General features: G+C 29.2%; 1 protein-coding gene across 1 annotated transcript; it reads left to right on the forward strand.

Moving 5' to 3' along the window:
• The first annotated feature begins 1,712 nt into the window (after positions 1-1,712).
• Positions 1,713-20,692, forward strand: LOC124932632. The gene is made up of 2 exons (XM_047473289.1): positions 1,713-3,673; positions 20,138-20,692. The coding sequence occupies exons 1-2, from the start codon at positions 1,754-1,756 to the stop codon at positions 20,525-20,527; spliced, it is 2,310 nt and encodes a 769-aa protein (XP_047329245.1). The 5' UTR covers positions 1,713-1,753; the 3' UTR covers positions 20,528-20,692.
• Positions 20,693-21,342: the final 650 nt, after the last annotated feature.

Here is a 21,342-nt window from a genome sequence, read left to right on the forward strand (position 1 = left end):
TTAAATATTTTTTATTTTTTAAAACTATAATACTTTTTAATAAATAATTTTATTTTTCTTCGATAATTTTTATTTTATCAATTATTTAAAATACTTAAAAATATTATATATAAACTTATTATGTTATAAAATGATTAATTATTTCTATTTAATTTGTGTAGTTAAATGTTTTGTTGTGATTTTAGTGATCTCCCAATTATATGGATTAATTTTAATCATTTAAAACTTTAGATCAGTTTCAAGAATTTGGCCTTATATCCTTGAGTGAATTAAGGCCTCATGTTTTATGATATTATCCATGCCAAGACCTGCTTTATTAAAGCAATCAATTTGGATTTATGACACATTTTCACTCAAATCTATTAAGGCCTCATATTTTGACAGAGTTAAGTGGATTGTAGCATTAAGCTATGTGTAATTTACAATAGTTCGTTCTTTCACATCACATCGGGCCCTTATTTTATGCTTTAAATTAAATGAATACTTTATTAAAAGTGTAATGTAATTCCATCTCCAACCTTCCAAAGTTAAAATCTTTAGAATATTCTGGAGAAGGGTAGTGATATTGATCCATGTATGAGTACTGATCTTTCTAGCTATTTTGCATCAATGGTGTCGGTTCTTAATTTATATTTATGGAGAAATAAAATAACAATTTTTTTTAAATTTATTCTTAAAGAACATCTAGAAACATGAAAATTTAATCAGAATTAACATTTTAATGGGGTCCTATGCACGATCTTGTAGCACTCACCAATAAAGCCTAACAATTAGTATTACATTCTAACCATTCATCAAAGGATGCCGCTTCCTATCTTGGGTAAGAGTGCAAACTTATAGATACTGGTTACTGAGGGAGTTAGTGACTGATTCGTTTTTTCACGCTTTTATTTAACCAATAATAAATGGGAAGACAATAATAACAAAGAAATTTGAATAACTAAGCCATGACTTTTCAATCTCAAACATTTAAGCAAAAATAAATATATTAAACAAATTTTTTTAATATTTTACAAAATAAAATATCTAAACTAACCAAAAAGTTCTTGAACAGAGGTTAGCAGTCCTAACTATAAGTCTGGAATAGAAGTTAATGTCATATTTAAAATATTTATCTTTTAATATAAAATAATTAATGGTATAAAATGCCTCAATATAAAAAATATAAAACTTATACAAATTAATATCATCTTGTTAAGAACAAGTAAATATACAAGAGGTTGACTACTCTACCAATGTAACTCAGTTGTAAGAGTCGAATTAAGAGACTAAAATGTCACGGATTCGATTCAATCAGACACTTTTCCCTCTCGGCTACCTTAGTGAGATATAATATTTGTCTATTTCAAAATATGAAAAACAAAACTTTATACATATAGAACTTAATTTTACGATTTTGGCCTTTTCGATTTTGAGTTATTCAAATAACAAAAAAATAAATAAATCAAATAACACTTCTTACTATTTATTAATTAATTAAATATTAAAATATTTTTTTATTTTAAAATAATAATTGTATATATCAAAACTTTTTAAATATTTTTACCGAAAAAAATATTCTCAAAATCATCCCCCTCACTTATCATCATTTTTTTTTCTCCAGGATATTTCAAAGCGTTATAAATAACCAAATATCAATCTTTATTTTTTCATTCGTATTTCTTGAGCTCTCAAATAAAATATTTTAAGACTGTAAAAGTATTTGGGCTGTATGGCTTTATATCCATGTTTCAATGATTGTTGCAAAACATACATGAATGCTAATGGATCTTTTTGTAAGATTGAATCCCAAAACTTTGAGAAGTATGTTAATTGCAACAATGTTTGCTTCCGGAAAGGGTATGATTCTCCCATGTTATGGGTAGGTCTTTACATAGCAGGTGCTTCTCTAGTATGCATGATAGCCTTCCTATTCGACCTATTCAACGGTTTCCGAACCAAGAAGCTTTGGTTTCCTTGCAAGTTCTTCGCTCTCAACGCCGCCATATCTTCCCTCCTCGCCATTGCCACGAAGATTCCCAGCGATTTAACTACCCCCATGACCTCCCTTATCGAGCAGTTCATGAAAGTCTTCGGTACCACCTTGATGTCCATATCACTGGCAAACTTCATGCCCTCTCTTGCCTCCATGTCTGATTCAGAACTCTCTTCCAACTTGATGGCCCTCGCCCTCTTAATCGTCCCTCTTATTTCAAATATTTGTATCCAGTTCAAAACCGGAGTGATTGAAAAATATCTCATACCACTACATGTAGTCATCCTATCCTGCATTTTCCTCCAGTTTTCCTTGCTCATTTCCACGGCCATAGCTTCTCCCACCATGAAAATACAACTCGACTCTGCCTACAAGAAGAAAGCCACGTCAACAGCAAAAGATTCTGAATCCATTTCCAACGACAAGGAGTTAATTATGAAGCATTGGGTTATGTCGCAGACAAGCAACCCTCAATTTGGGATAGCTCGTTCTGTTATATGCACTACTTCCGGTGCAATCTGTTTACTAATCCTTCTTTTACTAGCTTTAAATATTCTTCCAATCGTCATTGACCCCGAAAACTCTGACTTATACCACGTTTTCGATTTCAAAGAAATCATTCACCCCAAATCCAATTACAAGTGGTCGGTGTTTTTCATTGTGGCAGCTCAAACGGCCGCGATTCTCTTCGGTTCCATATCCCCAATATGTCGATGGCTCACGGTGGTTTGGTTCAAATTTGCAGGATGGCCAAAATCAAGCTTTAGAGATTTGTGGACAGTAGAGGAATACTGGACTGAGAGATTACGCGAAATGAAACACTCGCGGTCACGATTGAATTGCCGCCTTTTGAAATTAAAAAAATGGAATGGGAGAGCTCTGTTTCTCAATATTTGTATTACGTTCCAGATTTTCACAATTATTTCATGCAAGTTCCTCAGTTTCATCTCCTTGGTCATTTTCCTTCCCTTCCTTTATTTCTATAAGTTGGTCATTCTCTTAATTATCTCTATGAAGAAAAAGAACACGGCGAATACCAAAAAAGAAAGGAGTTCGGAGTGGGAAATAAAACTTGAAAAGGAACCAGAGTTTCCCAAACATACGATAGAGAAATTTGTTAGTATTGCTGATGGTTATATCAAGAAAGGCAAGAAGAAGACAAATTCCATGAAACTAATCAAACTCCTCAACAAAGCAAATGGAATCGAGAAATTCAATCTCAATCTTATTGAAAGCCTAACCAGAATAACCATAGACGGTATTCCTAATAATCGAAATGGCAGTTGGACCATGATGGTTGTGACACTTTCCACCATTGCAGTGGCCTGCTCAAGGGAATGTGACGGGGAGTTTGTACTTATGGTGAGCAATATCCTTCCATACGTCATATACGTTGATGAAACTGTTGGTGTTGGCTCAAAAGTTGACAACATTAGAACTGATCTTGTCGACGTTGCCATGGTTGTGTGGTTTGATGTCCACTTCTTTAGAAAATGGCTAAAAGATGATACCAAATTGCCAATCGTCCAGACCACCACCACAACCGAGAATAATTCTTTGAAAGAGAAGCTTACAATTCTAAGAGATTCCAGCACAAATTATATCAAGAATACAACAACAACAACAACAAAAACGGGTGATGATAAACTGAGAGTCACAGCAGCGAAATGGATGAACAAAACGGTTGAGATTGTTCTACAATTCTTGGAAAGGGGTCTTGATGATGATCTGTCCGAGAAAATATCTGGAATAGTTGCAGATATCTTATCCGCATGCTTGGTAAACCTATCAAAAGCCATAACCAAAAAGATCTCAGACACTCCCATTGAGAAAAGAGAGGAGGTGGTGAAACAGGCCGCTTGCATTTTCGGAGAGACCGAAAAAGTTCGACAATTTGCAGAGAAAAGACTTTCTTCCATAATATCTGCTTCCCAAGATCACAAGGAATACGCAGAGGCCTCTTGGTGGAAGGTTGTGATTAAAGACACAAGAACAGCAGGTTCGAAGGCGTCTCATGTTTCTACCTACGACCATAAGATAGAAGCCGACCTAGATGATGCATGAACATGCAATAATCTCAAAGGGAAGTGATCATTTGCAGTTGATGGTTAATTAAATAAATAATTATGCTTACAGCTGTTTATATCATTGTAATAATTAGTTTCAAGTATGTGTGGTTTACTTAATCTCAACAAAGTCATTTTAATTATTAATATTATAATTTTATTTTATTATTCATGAAATAAATACTAATATATATATATATATATATAGTGATATTATCCTTATTAATTAATTTTAACTACTTCAAAAAGATAACTAATTATTAATTAAATTAAAGTACTTTTTTTTATTTGAATAAAAAGTTAATTTTAATTTAATTCAAGAATTTATAGGAAGTTAATTAATAAATAATATAAAATCAAATATTCAAAATCAAAATAAATAATTAATGATATATATTGACATATCAATAATTTATAAAAATTAAGTTTTTGATTTATTATAAATATTGTTGAAAGTTATTCTAAATTTACAAGGAACGAGCTTTAGCTTTAAATAAAGTAAATTGGACAAACTACTCATCAAAACGTCGCAAATTTCTACTAAATATTTTAAATAAACAAAATTACCTTCAAATATTTATAAAAGTATAAATTTAAAATAAAATAAAATAATACAGTTTAAAATATAAGTGCTATTTTAATATTTATGTAATATATGTATTATTTTAATATTTATAAAATATAATATATTTTATTTTATTACATAATATAATATTCAAAATTTTTGTAATGTAATTTATTTTAATGTATAATATTTTGTTTTAGTTTATAATATTTATTTGAATTATTTAATTTATAATATTTAATTCTAAGTATATATATTATATTTATAAAAATAAGTAAAAATAAAATATACGTGTAATTTTAATATTTATGTAATATATTTTATTTTAATATATAATATTAAAAATTTATGTAAAGTTTAATATTTATTTAAATTATTTAATTTATAATGTTTAATTTTAATTATATTTATAAAATTAAGTAAGAATAAATTTTATGTATTATTTTAATATTTATGTAATATATTTTATTTAATTATATGTATTTATATTTATAAAATAAAGTAATTAGTGAATTTAATTTGGAAGATGTGTAATTAAAAGTTGGGCAAATTATCTGTGCCACCCTCTAATTACTTTGATCCCTCACTTTTAGTCCTTAAATTAATTTTTAAAATAAATCGCCCTTCAACTTTTAAAAAGGTCACCAAAGGCCCTTCCGTCAACTTTTTATTTAAATATAACGGTTTAAGTTTAAAATAGTTTTTTTATATATATTATCTTTAATCATTATTTTTTATATTTATATATATATATATATATATATTATCATTAATTTTTATATAATAATATAATTATTAAATCTCTTTCATATAGAGATAAAAGATATATATTATTTATTTTTATCTATATCTATATTTATATAAAAAAAAATTTAAAAATAATTTACATATATTATATATTTTTAATCATTAATTTATATATATATTTATATAATATATATTTTAAAAAGTAATTTGAAGGCTAAAAAGTAAGAGTGACCTTCCAACTACTCAATTATTTTTAACCCTTAAATTATTTTTTTAAATATCTATTATATAAACTAATGATTAAAGATAATATATATAAATTATATATATATATATATATATTATATAAATTATTTTAAATTTTATTTTATATAAATAGTTATAAATATAAATAAATAATATATATTTTATCTATATATTATATAAAAGATTTAATAATTATATAAATATAAAAATTAATAATAAAAGATATATATATATATATAATATTATATATATAATCGATTTAATAATTATATATATATATAAAATAACGATTAAAAATAATATATAAAAAATAATATTTTAAGCTTAAACCGTTATGTTTAATTAAGAAGTTGACGGTAAGTTGATGGGAGGGCCATTTGTGACTTTTTTTAAGTTGAAGAGGCGATTTGTTTTAAAAAAACAATTTGAGGGCTAAAATTGAGGGATCAGAGTAATTAAAGGATCACCGAGATAACTTACTCTTAAAAGACTGAGATAACTTACTCTTAAAAGATTGATTAATGATATAAAAAGAGAAAGATGAATAGTTTGGAATATGAATAATAAGGTGGATAGTTTGAAAAAAATAATTTGAAAAGTGATAGAAGAATTGGTTCCATGTCATATGATGTCCATGTCAATTCGAGACAAGGATCTGCTTTATTAAAAGAAGCCCAATATATTTTGCCGGATATAATGAATGGCACAAAATACCTAAATATAAAAGAAAAAAAATTATACAAATTAATATAATCTTGTCAAGACTCTAGAACAATTAAATACACAAAAGGTGGACTATTATTTATTTTCTACAAATTAATCATTTTATGACAACGCATTCAATAAAATACAAAGTTAAATAATATTTTTCTCATTCAAAGAATGAAAAACAAAATTATATATATATAACTTTTTCTAACTTTTAAATAACCAAATATCAATTTTTTTAATTTCCTTTTCTCAAGCTCTCAAATCAAATTGAGGTCCTACCATTACCAATATTTGTACATTATTGTCTAGGCTACCATTTTATTTTTATTGAAAGACGGCAATTTTTTCCTCAAGAGAATCTTTATTTGTTATTTCTTCCTTTCTTTTTAAATTAAACTAAATTTGGGCATCCAAAAAACCACTGTTATGTCCATGCAGAGGAGAGGGGCGGATCTATACAAGGACTCGGATGAGCCTAAATTTTTAGAGTTAAAATTGAACAATACCTCATAATTCAAAAATAAATAAATATAACTCACTGTTTGTTTATATAATTATTAAAAAAAAATCGTAAAACTTACCTTTACTCACTCGTTTTATTAAATAATAATAATAATAATAATAATAATAATAATAATAATAATAATAATAAACTCTGTATCCTAATCCATGCAAAAATACATCAATAAGATTTTATGATAAAAAGAAAGAGAGTGCATGGTCAATAGACAAGGATCATGACGACTCGTGTCGGCCACTTATTTGAAAACAAAATCGAATTGTTTTATGAGTGGAATAAGAGTCAGAATTCACTAATAGTTAAAAGTTCTCTGAATTATTTTTTTATTTAAAACTCTTTATACTATTGGTTTTGAGGACGTGCTATTCCACTATTTATTGACTTATTTTGACAAAGTTAAGTAGACTGCACCATTAGAGTCTGTGTTTAAATTACAATAGTTCGTTCTTTCACATCACACTGGGACCTTAATTTATGCTTTAAATTAAATGAATACTTTATTAAAAGTTTAACGTAATTTCATCTCCATCTCCTTCCTTCCAAACAAAAAATCTTTGGAATACTCTGGATAAGAGTAGTGATATTGATCCACGAGTTTGAGATTAGCTCGGACCACTCTTAATCTTTTAAAGGCATATTTAGCATCAATTGTGTATGTACTTAATTTTTTTGGCATATATTGACCAAAACAAATAAAAGAACACACTAACAGAATTTGATAATTGAGTTCGGCCAAAATATTGCATATGTCTCTGAGCACTAAAAATATCCATTAATGAGGAAAGAGATATAAATATTGGGTGCAATAAATAAAAAAAGAGAGTTTATTTTAGACACTAAGAAACTTTCACAATTTCATCATCTTCAGATATAGATATGGGATTCTATTCTAATTGTGAAGAGAATTTCTTTTATATATACTAGGAAACTTCATTCACTCCCATCATCTTCCCATGTGAGGTTTTAATGTGAGGTTTTAATGTGAGGTTTTAATTGTGTAAAAAATAATAGTGATTTGAATAAACTAAATCCTTATGTATTTATGGAAAATTGAAATAACAATTTTTTTCTCAATTTATTCTTATAGAACATCTAGAAACAATAAAATTTAATCAGAACATATTAATGAATTCGGTGGGTCCATAACCATGGGTTTCAATGCACGAGATCTTGTCACACTTACCAATAAGGCCCTACGATTAGTATTACACTATAACCATTCATCAACGAATTCTTCCGTGAAAGTGCAAACCTATAGCTGCTGGCTACTAATGGACCGTTTCGTTTTTTTACGTTATTAATTCAGCCAATATTAAATGAGAGGACAATAATTAAAAAAAAAATGTGAATAACATTTAAGTTAGGATAAATATATCAAACAAAATTATTCAAAGTGTTAATAATTTACAAAATAAAATATCTAAACTAAAAAAAAAATGTTTGAATAGAAGTTAATGTAACTAGCATTTAGTCCGTGCATTTGCACGAATAATAATATATAAAAACGTGAAAAAAAATTACGAATAACATTTTTAATTTTATTTTTAACCGTTTTAAATTTATGGGTGGGTCAACCCACAATCCGACCCAAGTATCCATTTATTCAACATCATTATATATTAGTTAGTTAAAAAGTTAAACTTATATTAATATTAAAACGTCCCGCGTTTATCAAATTTGGTGTTGAATTTAAAATATAAAGTTAAAGAGTTGTACTTGTTTTTGTTAGGTTGCAAGTTCGAAACATACTTCTAGCATTTTTAATTTTATTTTTAACCGTTTTAAATTTAAAAACGGGTCAACCCACAATCCGACCCAAGTATCCAAATTAACCACAGCTCTCGACCCGGCAATCCGGACACTTTAAAAATTAAGCATCATTATATATATATAGATTAGTTAGTTAAAAAGTTGAACTTATATTAATATTAAAACGTCACGCGTTTATCAAATTTGGTGTTGAATTTAAAATATAAAATCTTTGTAGCCTAGTTGGTTAAAGAGTTGTACTTGTTTTTGTTAGGTTGCAAGTTCGAAACATACTTCTAGCATTTTTAATTTTATTTTTAACCGTTTTAAATTTAAAAACGGGTCAACCCACAATCCGACCCAAGTATCCAAATTAACCACAGCTCTCGACCCGGCAATCCGGACACTTTAAAAATTAAGCATCATTATATATATATAGATATTTAAAATATTTATATTTTAATATAAAATAATGAGGTATAAAATACCTCAATATAAAAAAAAAACTATACAAATTAATATCATCTTGTTTGTTTATTTGGAAAAAACGGTTAGAACCATTTCATTAAAATTTCAAAAGTGGGAAGGTTAAAAAATCAAAACTAGACAACTATGATTAAGGATAACAATAAAAAAAACCTTAAAAAAAAATTGATTGGTAACATTCATATATTCTAAAAAAAATAGAAATTACAAACAGAAAAGACTACAATCAAATTTAACTATCCCAGCCTAACATTTCTCATTCAATCTGTTTTCATTGAAAGGTCTTCTTCCCTTCCTCTTCCTTTTTCCTCTGACGATGAAAGTTTTTCCTCTGAAGATGAAAGGAGGTTGTATTGAAGATAATTATGAATATAATCTAGTTAAGAACAATTAAATACACATTACTGTTATTATTTTTTTAAAACTAATCATTTTATAACAACCCATTGAATAATTAAATACAAAATTCAATAATATTTTTCTATTTCAAAATATGAAAAACAAAACTTTATATACACAGTATACAACTTTTTTTAAACTTATAAATAACCAAATATCAATCTCTTTTCCATTAGTTTTTCTTGAGCTCTAAAATAAAATATTTTAAGATTGTAAAAATATTTGGCCTATATGACTTTATATCGATGTTTGGATGATTGTTGTATAACTTACAGGAATGCTAATGGATCTTTTTGTGAGATTAGATTCAAATACTATGAGAACTATGTTACTTGCACCAAGGATTGCTACCAGTACGAATATGATTCTCCCATGTTATGGATAGGTCTTTACATAGCAGGTGCTTCTCTAGCATGCATGCTAGCCTTCCTAATCGACCTATTCAACGGTTTCCGAACCAAGAAGCTTTGGTTTCCTTGCAAGTTCTTCAGTCTCAACGCCGCCATATCTTCCGTCCTCGCCATTGCCATGAAGATTCCCTGCGATTTAACTACCCCCATGTCCTCCCTTATCGAGCAATTCATGAAAGTCTTAGGTACCGCCTTGATGTCTATATCACTGGCAAACTTCATGCCCTCCCTTGCTTCCATGTCTGATTCAGAACTCTTTTCCAACTTGATGGCCCTCGCCCTCTTAATCATCCCTCTTATTTCAAATATTTGTATCCAGATCAGAACCGGACTGATTGACACACATTTCATACCACTTCATTCACTCATCCTATCCTGCATCCTCCTCCAGTTTTCCTTACTCATTTCCACGGCCATAGCTTCTCCCACCATGAAAATACAACTCGACTCTGCCTACAAGAAGAAAGCCACGTCAACAGCAAAAGATTCTGGATCCATTTCCAACGACAAAGAGTTAATTATGAAGCATTGGGTTATGACGCAGACAAGCAACCCTCAATTTGGGATAGCTCGTTCTGTTATATGCACTACTTCCGGTGCAATTTGCTTACTAATCCTTATTTCACTAACTTTATATGCACTTCAATTCTTCATTGACCCCTACATTTCTCACATATATTACGTTTTCGATTTCAAAGAAACCATTCAGCCCGGATCCAATTACAAGTGGTCGGTGTTTTTCATTGTTGCGGCCCAAACGGCCGCGATTCTCTTCGGTTCCATATCCCCAATATGTCGATGGTTCACGGTGGTTTGGTTCAAATTTGCAGGATGGCCAAAATCAAGCTTTAGAGATTTGTGGACAGTAGAGGAATACTGGACAGAGAGATTACGCGAAATGAAACATTCGCGGTCACGGTTGAATTGCCGCCTTTTGAAATTAAAAAAATGGAATGGGAGAGCTCTGTTTCTCAATATTTGTATTACGTTCCAGATTTTCACAGTTATTTTATGCAAGTTCCTCAGTTTCATCTCCCTGGTCATTTTCCTTCCCTTCCTTTATTTCTATAAGTTGGTCATTCTCTTAATTAGTTCTCTTAAGAGGAAGAAGAAGACGGAGGATACCCCAAAAGAAAGGAATCCGGAGTGGGAAATAAAACTTGAAATGGAGCCAGAGTTTCCCAAACATACGATAGAGAAATTTGTTAGTATTGCTGATGGTTATATCAAGAAAGGCAAGAAAAAGACAGATTCCATGAAACTAATCAAACTCCTAAACAAAGCAAATGGAATCGAGAAATTCAATCTCAATCTTATTGAAAGCCTAACCGGAATAACCATAGACGGTATTCCTAATAATCGAAATGGCAGTTGGACCATGATGGTTGTGACACTTTCCACCATTGCAGTGGCCTGCTCAAGGGAATGTGACGGGGAGTTTGTACTTATGGTGAGCAATATCCTTCCATACGTCATATACGTTGATGAAACTGCTGGCGTTGGCTCAAAAGTTGACAACATTAGAACTGATCTTGTCGACGCTGCCATGGTTGTGTGGTTTGATGTCCACTTCTTTAGAAAATGGCTAAAAGATGATACCAAATTGCCAATCGTCCAGACCACCACCACAACCGAGAATAATTCTTTGAAGGCGAAGCTTACAATTCTAAGAGATTCCAGCACAAATTATATCAAGAATACAACAACAACAACAACAAAAACGGGTGATGATAAACTGAGAGTCACAGCAGCGAAATGGATGAACAAAACGGTTGAGATTGTTCTACAATTCATGGAAAGGGGTCTTGATGATGATCTGTCCGACAAAATATCTGGAATGGTTGCAGATATCTTATCCGCATGCTTGGTAAACCTATCAAAAGCCATAACCAAAAGGATCTCAGACACTCCCATTGAGAAAAGAGAGGAGGTGGTGAAACAGGCCGCTTGCATATTCGGAGAGACCGAAAAAGTTCGAGAATTTGCAGAGAAAAGACTTTCTTCCATATTATCTGCTGCCCAAGATGACAAGGAATACGCGGAGGCCTCGTGGTGGAAGGTTGTGATTAAAGACTACACAAAAACAGCAGGTTCGAAGGCGTCTCATGTTACTACCTACGACCATAAGATAGAAGCCGACCTAGATGATGCATGAACATGCAATAATCTCAAAGGGAAGTGATCATTTGCAGTTGATGGTTAATTAATTAAATAATTAAGCTTACTTTAATTATGCTAATTTGATTTGTTAGTACTATGCTTTCAGCTGTTTATATCATTGTAATAGTTAGTTTCAAGTATGTGTATACGTATGTATGTGTGCTTTACATAATCTATATATATATAATGATGCTTAATTTTTAAAGTGTCCGGATTGCCGGGTCGAGAGCTATGGTTAATTTGGATATATGTGAGAGTAATGGATACTTGGGTCGAATTGTGGGTTGATTTGCCCATAAACTTAAAACGGTTAAAAATAAAATTAAAAATGTTATAGGTATGGTTCGAACTTGCAACCTAACAAAAACAAGTACAACCTTTTAACTAACTATGCTAATAACATTTTATATTTTAAATTCAACCCAAAATTTGATAAACGCGTGACATTTTAACAATATAAGTTCAATTTTTTAACTAACTAATCTATATATATATAATGCTTAATTTTTAAAGTGTCCGGATTGCGGGTCGAGATTTGTGGTTAATTTGGATATATGTGAGAGTAATGGATACTTGGGTCGGATTGTGGGTCGACCCGCCCATAAACTTAAAATGGTTAAAAATAAAATTAAAAATGTTATAGGTATGGTTCGAACTTGCAACCTAACAAAACAAGTACAACTTTTTTACCAACTAAACTAATAACACTTTATATTTTAAATTCAACCCAAAATTTGATAAACGCGTGACATTTTAAAAATATAAGTTCAACTTTTTAACTAACTACTCTATATATATATAATGATGCTTAATTTTAAAATGTCCGGATTGCCGGGTCGAGAGCTGTGGTTAATTTGGATATATGTGAGAGTAAATGGATACTTAGGTCGGATTGTGGGTTGACCTGCCCATAAACTTAAAACGGTTAAAAATAAAATTAAAAATGCTATAGGTATGATTCGAACTTGCAACCTAACAAAATAAGTACAACTTTTTAACCAACTAAGTTAATAACACTTTATATTTTTAATTCAACCCAAAATTTGATAAACGCTTGACATTTTAACAATATAAGTTCAACTTTTTAACTAACTAATCTATATATATATTGATGCTTAATTTTTAAAGTGTCTGGATAGTCGGGTCGAGAGCTGTGGTTAATTTGGATATATGTGAGAGTAAATGGATACTTTGGTCGGATTGTGAGTTAACCCGTCCATAAAAATTTTACCGTAATATTTTTTTCACAATTTTTTATATTATTACTCGTGCAAATGCACATGTATCTAGTTTATCAATAAAGTCATTTGAATAATTATTAATATTATTATTTTATTATCTATAAAATAAATACTAATTAATATATATTCCTTACTAATTAGTTTTAACAACTTCAGAAAGAGAACAAGTTATTAATTAAATTGAAGTAAAAAAAATTGTATTTGAATAAAGAGTTATTTTAATTTCATTCAAATTCGAGTTAATTAATAAACAATATAAAATCAAATTCCCGTAATAAAAATAATTAATTAATGATATATATTTAGATCTCATATAATCATCTATAAAAAAAATTAACGCTTTTGATTAATATTAAACCTAAAAAAAGAATTCATTTAAAATTTTAATTCTAACAAACTAATATTAAACAAAATCCCTACAAAATTATCTTTAACTAAAAGTTAGATAAACAATATTGAAAACAATCGTACCAAAATAATAAATATAATTATATATATATATATATATATATATATATATATATATATTTTGAAAATAGTGAAAAACACAAAGAACTCCATGTGAAATTTTAATTTTTATTGAAATATATACAAAATCATTCATATTTGAGAATTTTGTCTAATTTGTTTCTACGAGGAGGAAGGGCATAAATCAAGAAATGATCTAAACATAATTATAATGTAGGAACAATATACGAGTCATCAAAGACTTAGAGTATTATTTGGATTATAAAAAATTAAGATAAAATTTTGATCCGTCTAAAATAGAATTTAAGATGTCGTATCGAACAAAAACACAATATTAAACCTGTTTGGAATTACCTTGAGTTGGAGTAGAATGAACAAATATTATGAAATTTGTTAATATATACTTAATTAAAAAATATTTTAGAACATTATCTCATTTAAATCAACATTATAATAAAAATATTGTATAAAATATATTTTTTATGTAAAATAAAAATTAAAATCAAATCAAACTCTGAAGCTGGTCAAAACAAACAAGCCATGCTAATTCAAATTTGAGTATTTGAGAAGGAAATGAAATTTGAGATGATATTGTTAGATCTTGAGCTTTTATTTTTACTTTTTTATAAATAGATTTTAGATTTATCTTTCATCTTTAGGTCCTTCTAGAGATATATTTTAATGAATTTTATGAGTATTTTTTTTTTAAATTTTGACCATATTTGTATGTAATTAACCATTATTTAACATGATTTTTTTTTTACTTTGTTTACCGACATTCGGACACAATTCTCGTTAAAGATTCTTCAAACACCACTTAATTAGTTTAATCGGTTTGTTATTATTTATCTTTCATTGTTATTAAATTCAAATGAGTTTATCTTTTTAGTTATCTAGAAGAAATTACGTGATTTGTGAATAAATTGTAAATTTATATTGGGTAACATTTCAAACTTTAATTAGTTCATTTGATTATTTTAAATGTTATTTTTTATTATTGATAAATGAATATTTATATATCAATCCTTATTCTTTGATTGAATAAGAATTAAAAGATTAACAAAGTACACAAGTTAACGGAAAATTCGAAAAGACCTAAATCACTTAACTAACTATAAATAAATGCGATGCCAAATTTTAAAAAATCGACATAAAATAATTAATTTCAACTTTTTTTATTTTATATAACCGAACTGAATCACCTATCTATATAAACAAATATTGTTTTTTATAGTATCCTCTTCTAGCTTAACGGCAACCAAAGTTAAATATTAACTTAAGGTCTTGGGTTCGAGATGTGTGTTTGCGGCTAGATACTTAATTATTAAATAAATACATTTAAAAATTAATATTTTATTTTATATAAAAGATAATATAATTTTAATTATATATATTAGAGTGGACAAATGTACTATGTTAATTTAAAATTGTGTCAAGTACTGTGAGATTAAAACTTATACTAACCAATGGAACTAATATCACTCTTACTATCGTTTATCATTTTTATTTATTTATTTTAGACATTATTTTTATAAACTTTGTATAAAAACTTATAACTAAATAATCAACTACATAAATATTTAACCGTTTAATCAGCCTACTTGGTTGAAGGTACTATTATAGTAATCAATTTTCTAATTGTACTACTTAATTATAAGTCCAATAAAATTATAAAACTGACCTGAAGCATTGAGTTATATAACATAATTTAATATTTTATTTAAAATAAACTAAAAAAATAAGTAAACTTTTTTAAATATTTTGTAGACAAGAAGAAATCTCATTGATTAAAGCAGCAAAAAAAGATCTTGCTTTATTAAAGAAGCCCTGTCATTTTGTTTTTGCTAAAAAAGGCTAATTGGTTATCAAAAAAAGTTTTGATTGTGTGAAGGATAATTATCTTTGGACAAACTTAATGGTGGGTCATCTCTTATGTGTATGGTGAAGCTCTGGCACTAACACATTTATATGGCCATTTTTGCATGTACTTTGAAAATGTTATTTTTTAATTAAATTCTAACATTGATGAAATTTTGTTAATGCATTAATTGTTTTAAAAAACTAGATAGATATAACAAACTTTCAAAGTCTATTTATACACTGGTTCATTATCATGATTTAAATATATCAATTTTAAAATGTGAATTCTGATAATAACAATATTTTCTTAAAATATATTTTTAACATTTATTGTGGTTTTGAAAATCTTGTTTTCTCTACTAGAAAGACTATTTATAGAAAAGAAAGAAATGGTACATATATGATGGTTCAATTTAAGATATCAAATTATCAGATGTTTGATTCTCATTAGCTAGAGAAGCTTTAAATGAAATAGGAGGTGATAGTGGTAAGGTGGTTGCGAACTCACCTTATTTAAAATAAAATAAAAAAGTTAATTATTTTGTGAAAAGTTCCTCTTATTTGCTTGCATTCATTGTGATTTTTTTTTTTTTTTTTACAAAAGTATCCTAATTGGAATGAGATTTTTATTCCAAAACAAATATATATATATATATATATATATATATATTTTAAATATCAAAGATGATACTTCCTTTTATATAACTCTAAAGTGTGTGAATGCAAACCTATAATCATTTAATTTATGATCAATATTTTCGGAAACTATTCTTTTCTTAAACTTATCTCTTTTTATTAAAAATGGAATGCTTTCCAAAATTTATGTTAAGAATTTCATGCCTTTAATGGTTATTCAATAATCTTTTCAAGCATTATATTAGGTATCAAGGAAAAATGTATTTTGATTTCAAAAGACTTTTTTTTTTATGTCTAAATAAAGATATTATCTAGTCAATTTATTACAATATTGTTCTTACATGTATTGATTGTGTTCTCAACTAGAAAATGTTGAGATAACCAATTTTTTAATTACTCACTTAATTTTCTAGACTATCTTTTTCAAGTGTCATACAACTCAAATTATAACATTGAATCAAATGCTAAAATTTCATTTTAAAAGTTAACCAAGTTAGTTAAATATGATTTTTTTTTTTTTTTTATTCAAATATTTTTTACTATTTTATTTTTCATTTTTTAAAATTATAATGTATTTTTATTCTATATTTTTTTATTTAATAATTATAATATTAATTATAAAAATAAAAAATATATCAATTAATGAAAATACTTAAAAATATCATGCTGTAAAATGATTAATTATTTCTATTTAATTTGTATAGTTAAATGTTTTGTTGGGATTTTAGTGATCTCCCAATTATATGGATTAATTTTATTCATTTAAAACTGTAAATCAGTTTCAATTATTTAAAGTATCAGTTTCAATAATTTGGCCTTTATCCTTAAATGAATTAAGGCCTCATGTTTTATGATGTCCCCATGTCAAGACCTGCCTGCTTTATTAAAGCAATCAATTTGGATTTATGACACATTTCCCCTCAAATCTATTAGACAATCCACAACAGGGTGTCAAATTTTTTCATTTAACATCCTGCCACGTCAGCTTAACACCTCTTTTAACACCCACTTTTTAACATGTCATACAGCAGCGTGTTATTCAAGGTATCAAAATTACTTTTTCACTTTCTCTCACTTCCACATCATTTAAACATATACATAATTTCATTTTTTTTAACCAGAAACAATATTATTCATCACTTGATAAATCAAACATACAAATATTATTTAAAACGAAGAAGAAAACAAACACTCTAAACATTGGTAATTTGGGAAGTAATTTGGAAAAAAGTTGTAGTTTTGTGAATGATCCATGAAAGAGTTTGAAGATTTCAAAAGAAAGGTGATACAAACAAGGATGATAATATGGTAGAAAATTTCTGAAATTTTTTGGTGTCCAAATGACACAAACTAAGTCTCTATTTATAGATTGTGAAAAATAAAAAATATTGATATAATTTTTTTTTTTTATTGATCAATTATTATTAAAATGTATTTTTAAAATAAGAAAACTAAAATCAAAAGGTAGATATTATCCTGCCACATGGCAGCCTCTCATTGGGCCAAACAAAATTTGACACCCATGTCAAATTTTGACACTCAAAATTTGACACCCACTTTTGCCCCTGCTGCCTCCCACCCTCCTCTTTTGACACCCAAATAACACCCCAAATGCCCCCTCCTGCGACTGGTCTTAAGGCCTCATATTTTGACAGAGTTAAGTGGACTGTACCATTAGGCTCTGTGTGTAAAAATTACAATATTCGTTCTTTCACATCACATTGGGGTCCGGGCCCTTATTTTTTGCTTTAAATTAAATGAATAAGTGTAATGTAATTCATCTCCAACCTTCCAAAAAAAAAAAAAATTAGAACATTCTGGAGAAGAGCAGTGATATTGATCCACGTTTGAAGACTACTCATTAATAACCAAATATCAATTTTTATTTTCCATTCGTTTTTTTGAGCTCTGGAATAAAATATTTTAAGACTATAAAAATATTTGGCCTGTATGGCTTTATATCGATGTTTAAATGATTGTTGCAAAAGTTACATGAATGCTAATGGAGATTTTTGTGAGATTGAATCCCCAAACTATGAGAAGTATGCTAGTTGCAACAAGGATTGCTACCAGAACGAGTATGATTCTCCCATGTTATGGATAGGTCTTTACATAGCAGGTGCTTCTCTAGTATGCATGATAGCCTTCCTATTCGACCTATTCAACGGTTTCCGAACCAAGAAGCTTTGGTTTCCTTGCAGGTTCTTCGCTCCCAACGCCGCCATATCTTCCCTCCTCGCCATTGCCATGAAGATTCCCTGCGATTTAACTACCCCCATGTACTCCCTTACCGAGCAGTTCATGAAAGCCTTCGGTACCGCCTTGATGTCCATATCACTGGCAAACTTCATGCCCTCTCTTGCCTCCATGTCTGATTCGGAACTCTTTTCCAACTTGACGGCACTTGCCCTCTTAATCGTCCCTCTTATTTCAAACATTTGTATCCAGATCAAAACCGGAGTGATTGAAAAATATCTCATACCACTACATGTAGTCATCCTATCCTGCATCCTCCTCCAGTTTTCCTTACTCATTTCCACGGCCATAGCTTCTCCCACCATGAAAATACAACTCGACTCTGCCTAAAAGAAGAAAGCCACGTCAACAGCAAAAGATTCTGGATCCATTTCCAACGACAAGGAGTTAATTATGAAGCATTGGGTTATGACGCAGACAAGCAACCCTCAGTTTGGGATAGCTCGTTCTGTTATATGCACTACTTCCGGTGCAATCTGTTTACTAATCCTTCTTTTACTATCTTTAAATAGTCTTCCATTCTTCATTGACCCTGAAAACTATGACTTAGACTACGCTTACGAAATTCGCCCCAGATCCAATTACAAGTGGTCCGTGTTTTGCATTGTTGCGGCCCAAATGGCCGCGATTCTCTCCGGTTCCATATCCCCAATATGTCGATGGTTCACGGTGGTTTGGTTCAAATTTGCAGGATGGCCAAAATCAAGCTTTAGAGATCTGTGGACAGTAGAGGAATACTGGACACAGAGATTACGTGAAATGAAACACTCGCGGTCACGGTTGAATTGTCGCCTTTTGAAATTAAAAAAATGGAATGGGAGAGCTTTGTTTCTCGATATTTGTATTACGTTCCAGATTATCACAGTTATTTCATGCAAGCTCCTCAGTTTCATCTCCTTGGTCATTTTCCTTCCCTTCCTTTATTTCTATAAGTTGGTCATTCTCTTAATTATTAGCTCTATGAAGAAGAAGAAGAAGAAGACGGCGAATACCCAAAAAGAAAGGAATCCAGAATGGGAAATAAAACTTGAAAAGGAACCGGAGTTTCCCAAACATACAATAGTGAAATTTGTTAGTATTGCTGATAGTTATATCAAGAAAGGCGAGAAGAAGACAGATTCCATGGAACTAATCAAACTCCTCAACAAAGCAGACGGAATCGAGAAACTCAATCTCAATCTTATTGAAAGTCTAACCGGAATAACCATAGATGGCATTCCTAATAATCGGAATGGCAGTTGGACCATGATGGTTGTGACACTTTCCACCATAGCAGTGGCCTGCTCAAGGGAATGTGACGGGGAGTTTGTACTTATGGTGAGCAATATCCTTCCATACGTCATATACGTCGATGAAATTGTTGGTGTTGGCTCAAAAGTTGACAACATTACTGATCTTGTGGTCCGACGCTGCCATGGTTGTGTGGTTTGATGTCCACTTCTTTAGAAAATGGCTAAAAGATGATACCAAATTGCCAATCATCCAGACCCCCACCGAGAATAATTCTTTGAAGGCGAATCTTACAGTTCTAAGAGATTCCAGCATAAATTATATCAAGAATGTAACAACGGGCGGTGATAAACTGAGAGTCACGGCAGTGGAATGGATGCATGAAACGGTTTTACAATTCCTGAAAAGCGAGGAACATGTGATGATCGATGATCTGTCCGACAAAATAGCTGGAATGGTTGCAGATATCTTAGCCGCATGCTTGGTAAACCTGTCAAAAGCCATAACCATAAAGATCTCAGACACTCCCATTGAGAAAAGAGAGGAGGTGGTGAAACAGGCCGCCTGCATATTCGGAGAGACCGAAAAAGTTCGAGAATTTGCAGAGAAAAGACTTTCCTCCATAATATCTGCTGCCCAAGATCACAAGGCATACGCAGAGGCCTCGTGGTGGAAGGTTGTGATTAAAGACTACACAAAAACAGCAGGTTCGAAGGCGTCTCATGTTTCTTCCTACGACCATAAGATAGAAGTCAACGTGGATGATGCATCAACATTCAATATTAATCTCACAGGGAAGTGATCATTTGCAGTTGATGGTTAATTAATTAAATAATTAAGCTTACTTTAATATGTTAATTTGATTTGTTAGTACTATGCTTTCAGCTGTTTATATCATTGTAATAATTAGTTTCAAGTATGTCATGTGTATGTGTGGTTTACTTAATTTCTCAATGAAGTCATTTTAGTTATTAATATTATAATTTTATTTTAATATATATATATAGTGATAATATCCTTACTAATTAGTTTTAACTATTTCTGACTAATTATTAATTAAATTGAAGTAGTTTTTTCATTTGAATAAATAGTTAATATTAATTTAATTCAAAAATTTATAGGAAGTTAATTAATAAATAATATAAAATCTAATATCCAAAATAAAAAATAATAATTAATTATATATATATATATATATATATATATATATATATATATATATTTAGATGTCATATCAATAATATATAAAATTTAAATTTTTGATTGAATATAAACTTTTGTTGGACGTAACTCAATTAATTTTTTTTTTTTTAAATATGAGCTTTGAAATATAGTAAATCAAACAAAGTAATGGAATGGTGACTCTCATTTCTGAAAAATTTCTACAAAATATTTTAAAAAACCAACCAAAAAATATTTTTAACCAAGAGTTAAACAAGGTTAAAAACAATAGTATCAAAATAATAATTAATCATCTCTCTACATAGCCGAAATAGTGTGAAACACAAAATCTCCATATAAAATATTAATTTTTTATTGAAAATATAAAAAATAATTTTAAATCTGATAATTTTTGTTTCATTTGTTTCTAAGAAGGGGAAGGATAAATTATCATTA

The sequence above is a fragment of the Impatiens glandulifera genome, chromosome 3 (assembly GCF_907164915.1).
Source record: "Impatiens glandulifera chromosome 3, dImpGla2.1, whole genome shotgun sequence".
NCBI classification, from domain to species: Eukaryota; Viridiplantae; Streptophyta; class Magnoliopsida; order Ericales; family Balsaminaceae; genus Impatiens; species Impatiens glandulifera.

Excerpts from the sequence above, each read along its gene's own strand:
- LOC124932632 (XM_047473289.1), top strand. The coding sequence starts at position 1,754 with ATGAATGCTAATGGATCTTTTTGTAAGATTGAATCCCAAAACTTTGAG. Across the intron at positions 3,674-20,137 it reads AAACGGTTGAGATTGTTCTA|GAACATGTGATGATCGATGA; the intron begins CAATTCTTGGAA and ends CTGAAAAGCGAG.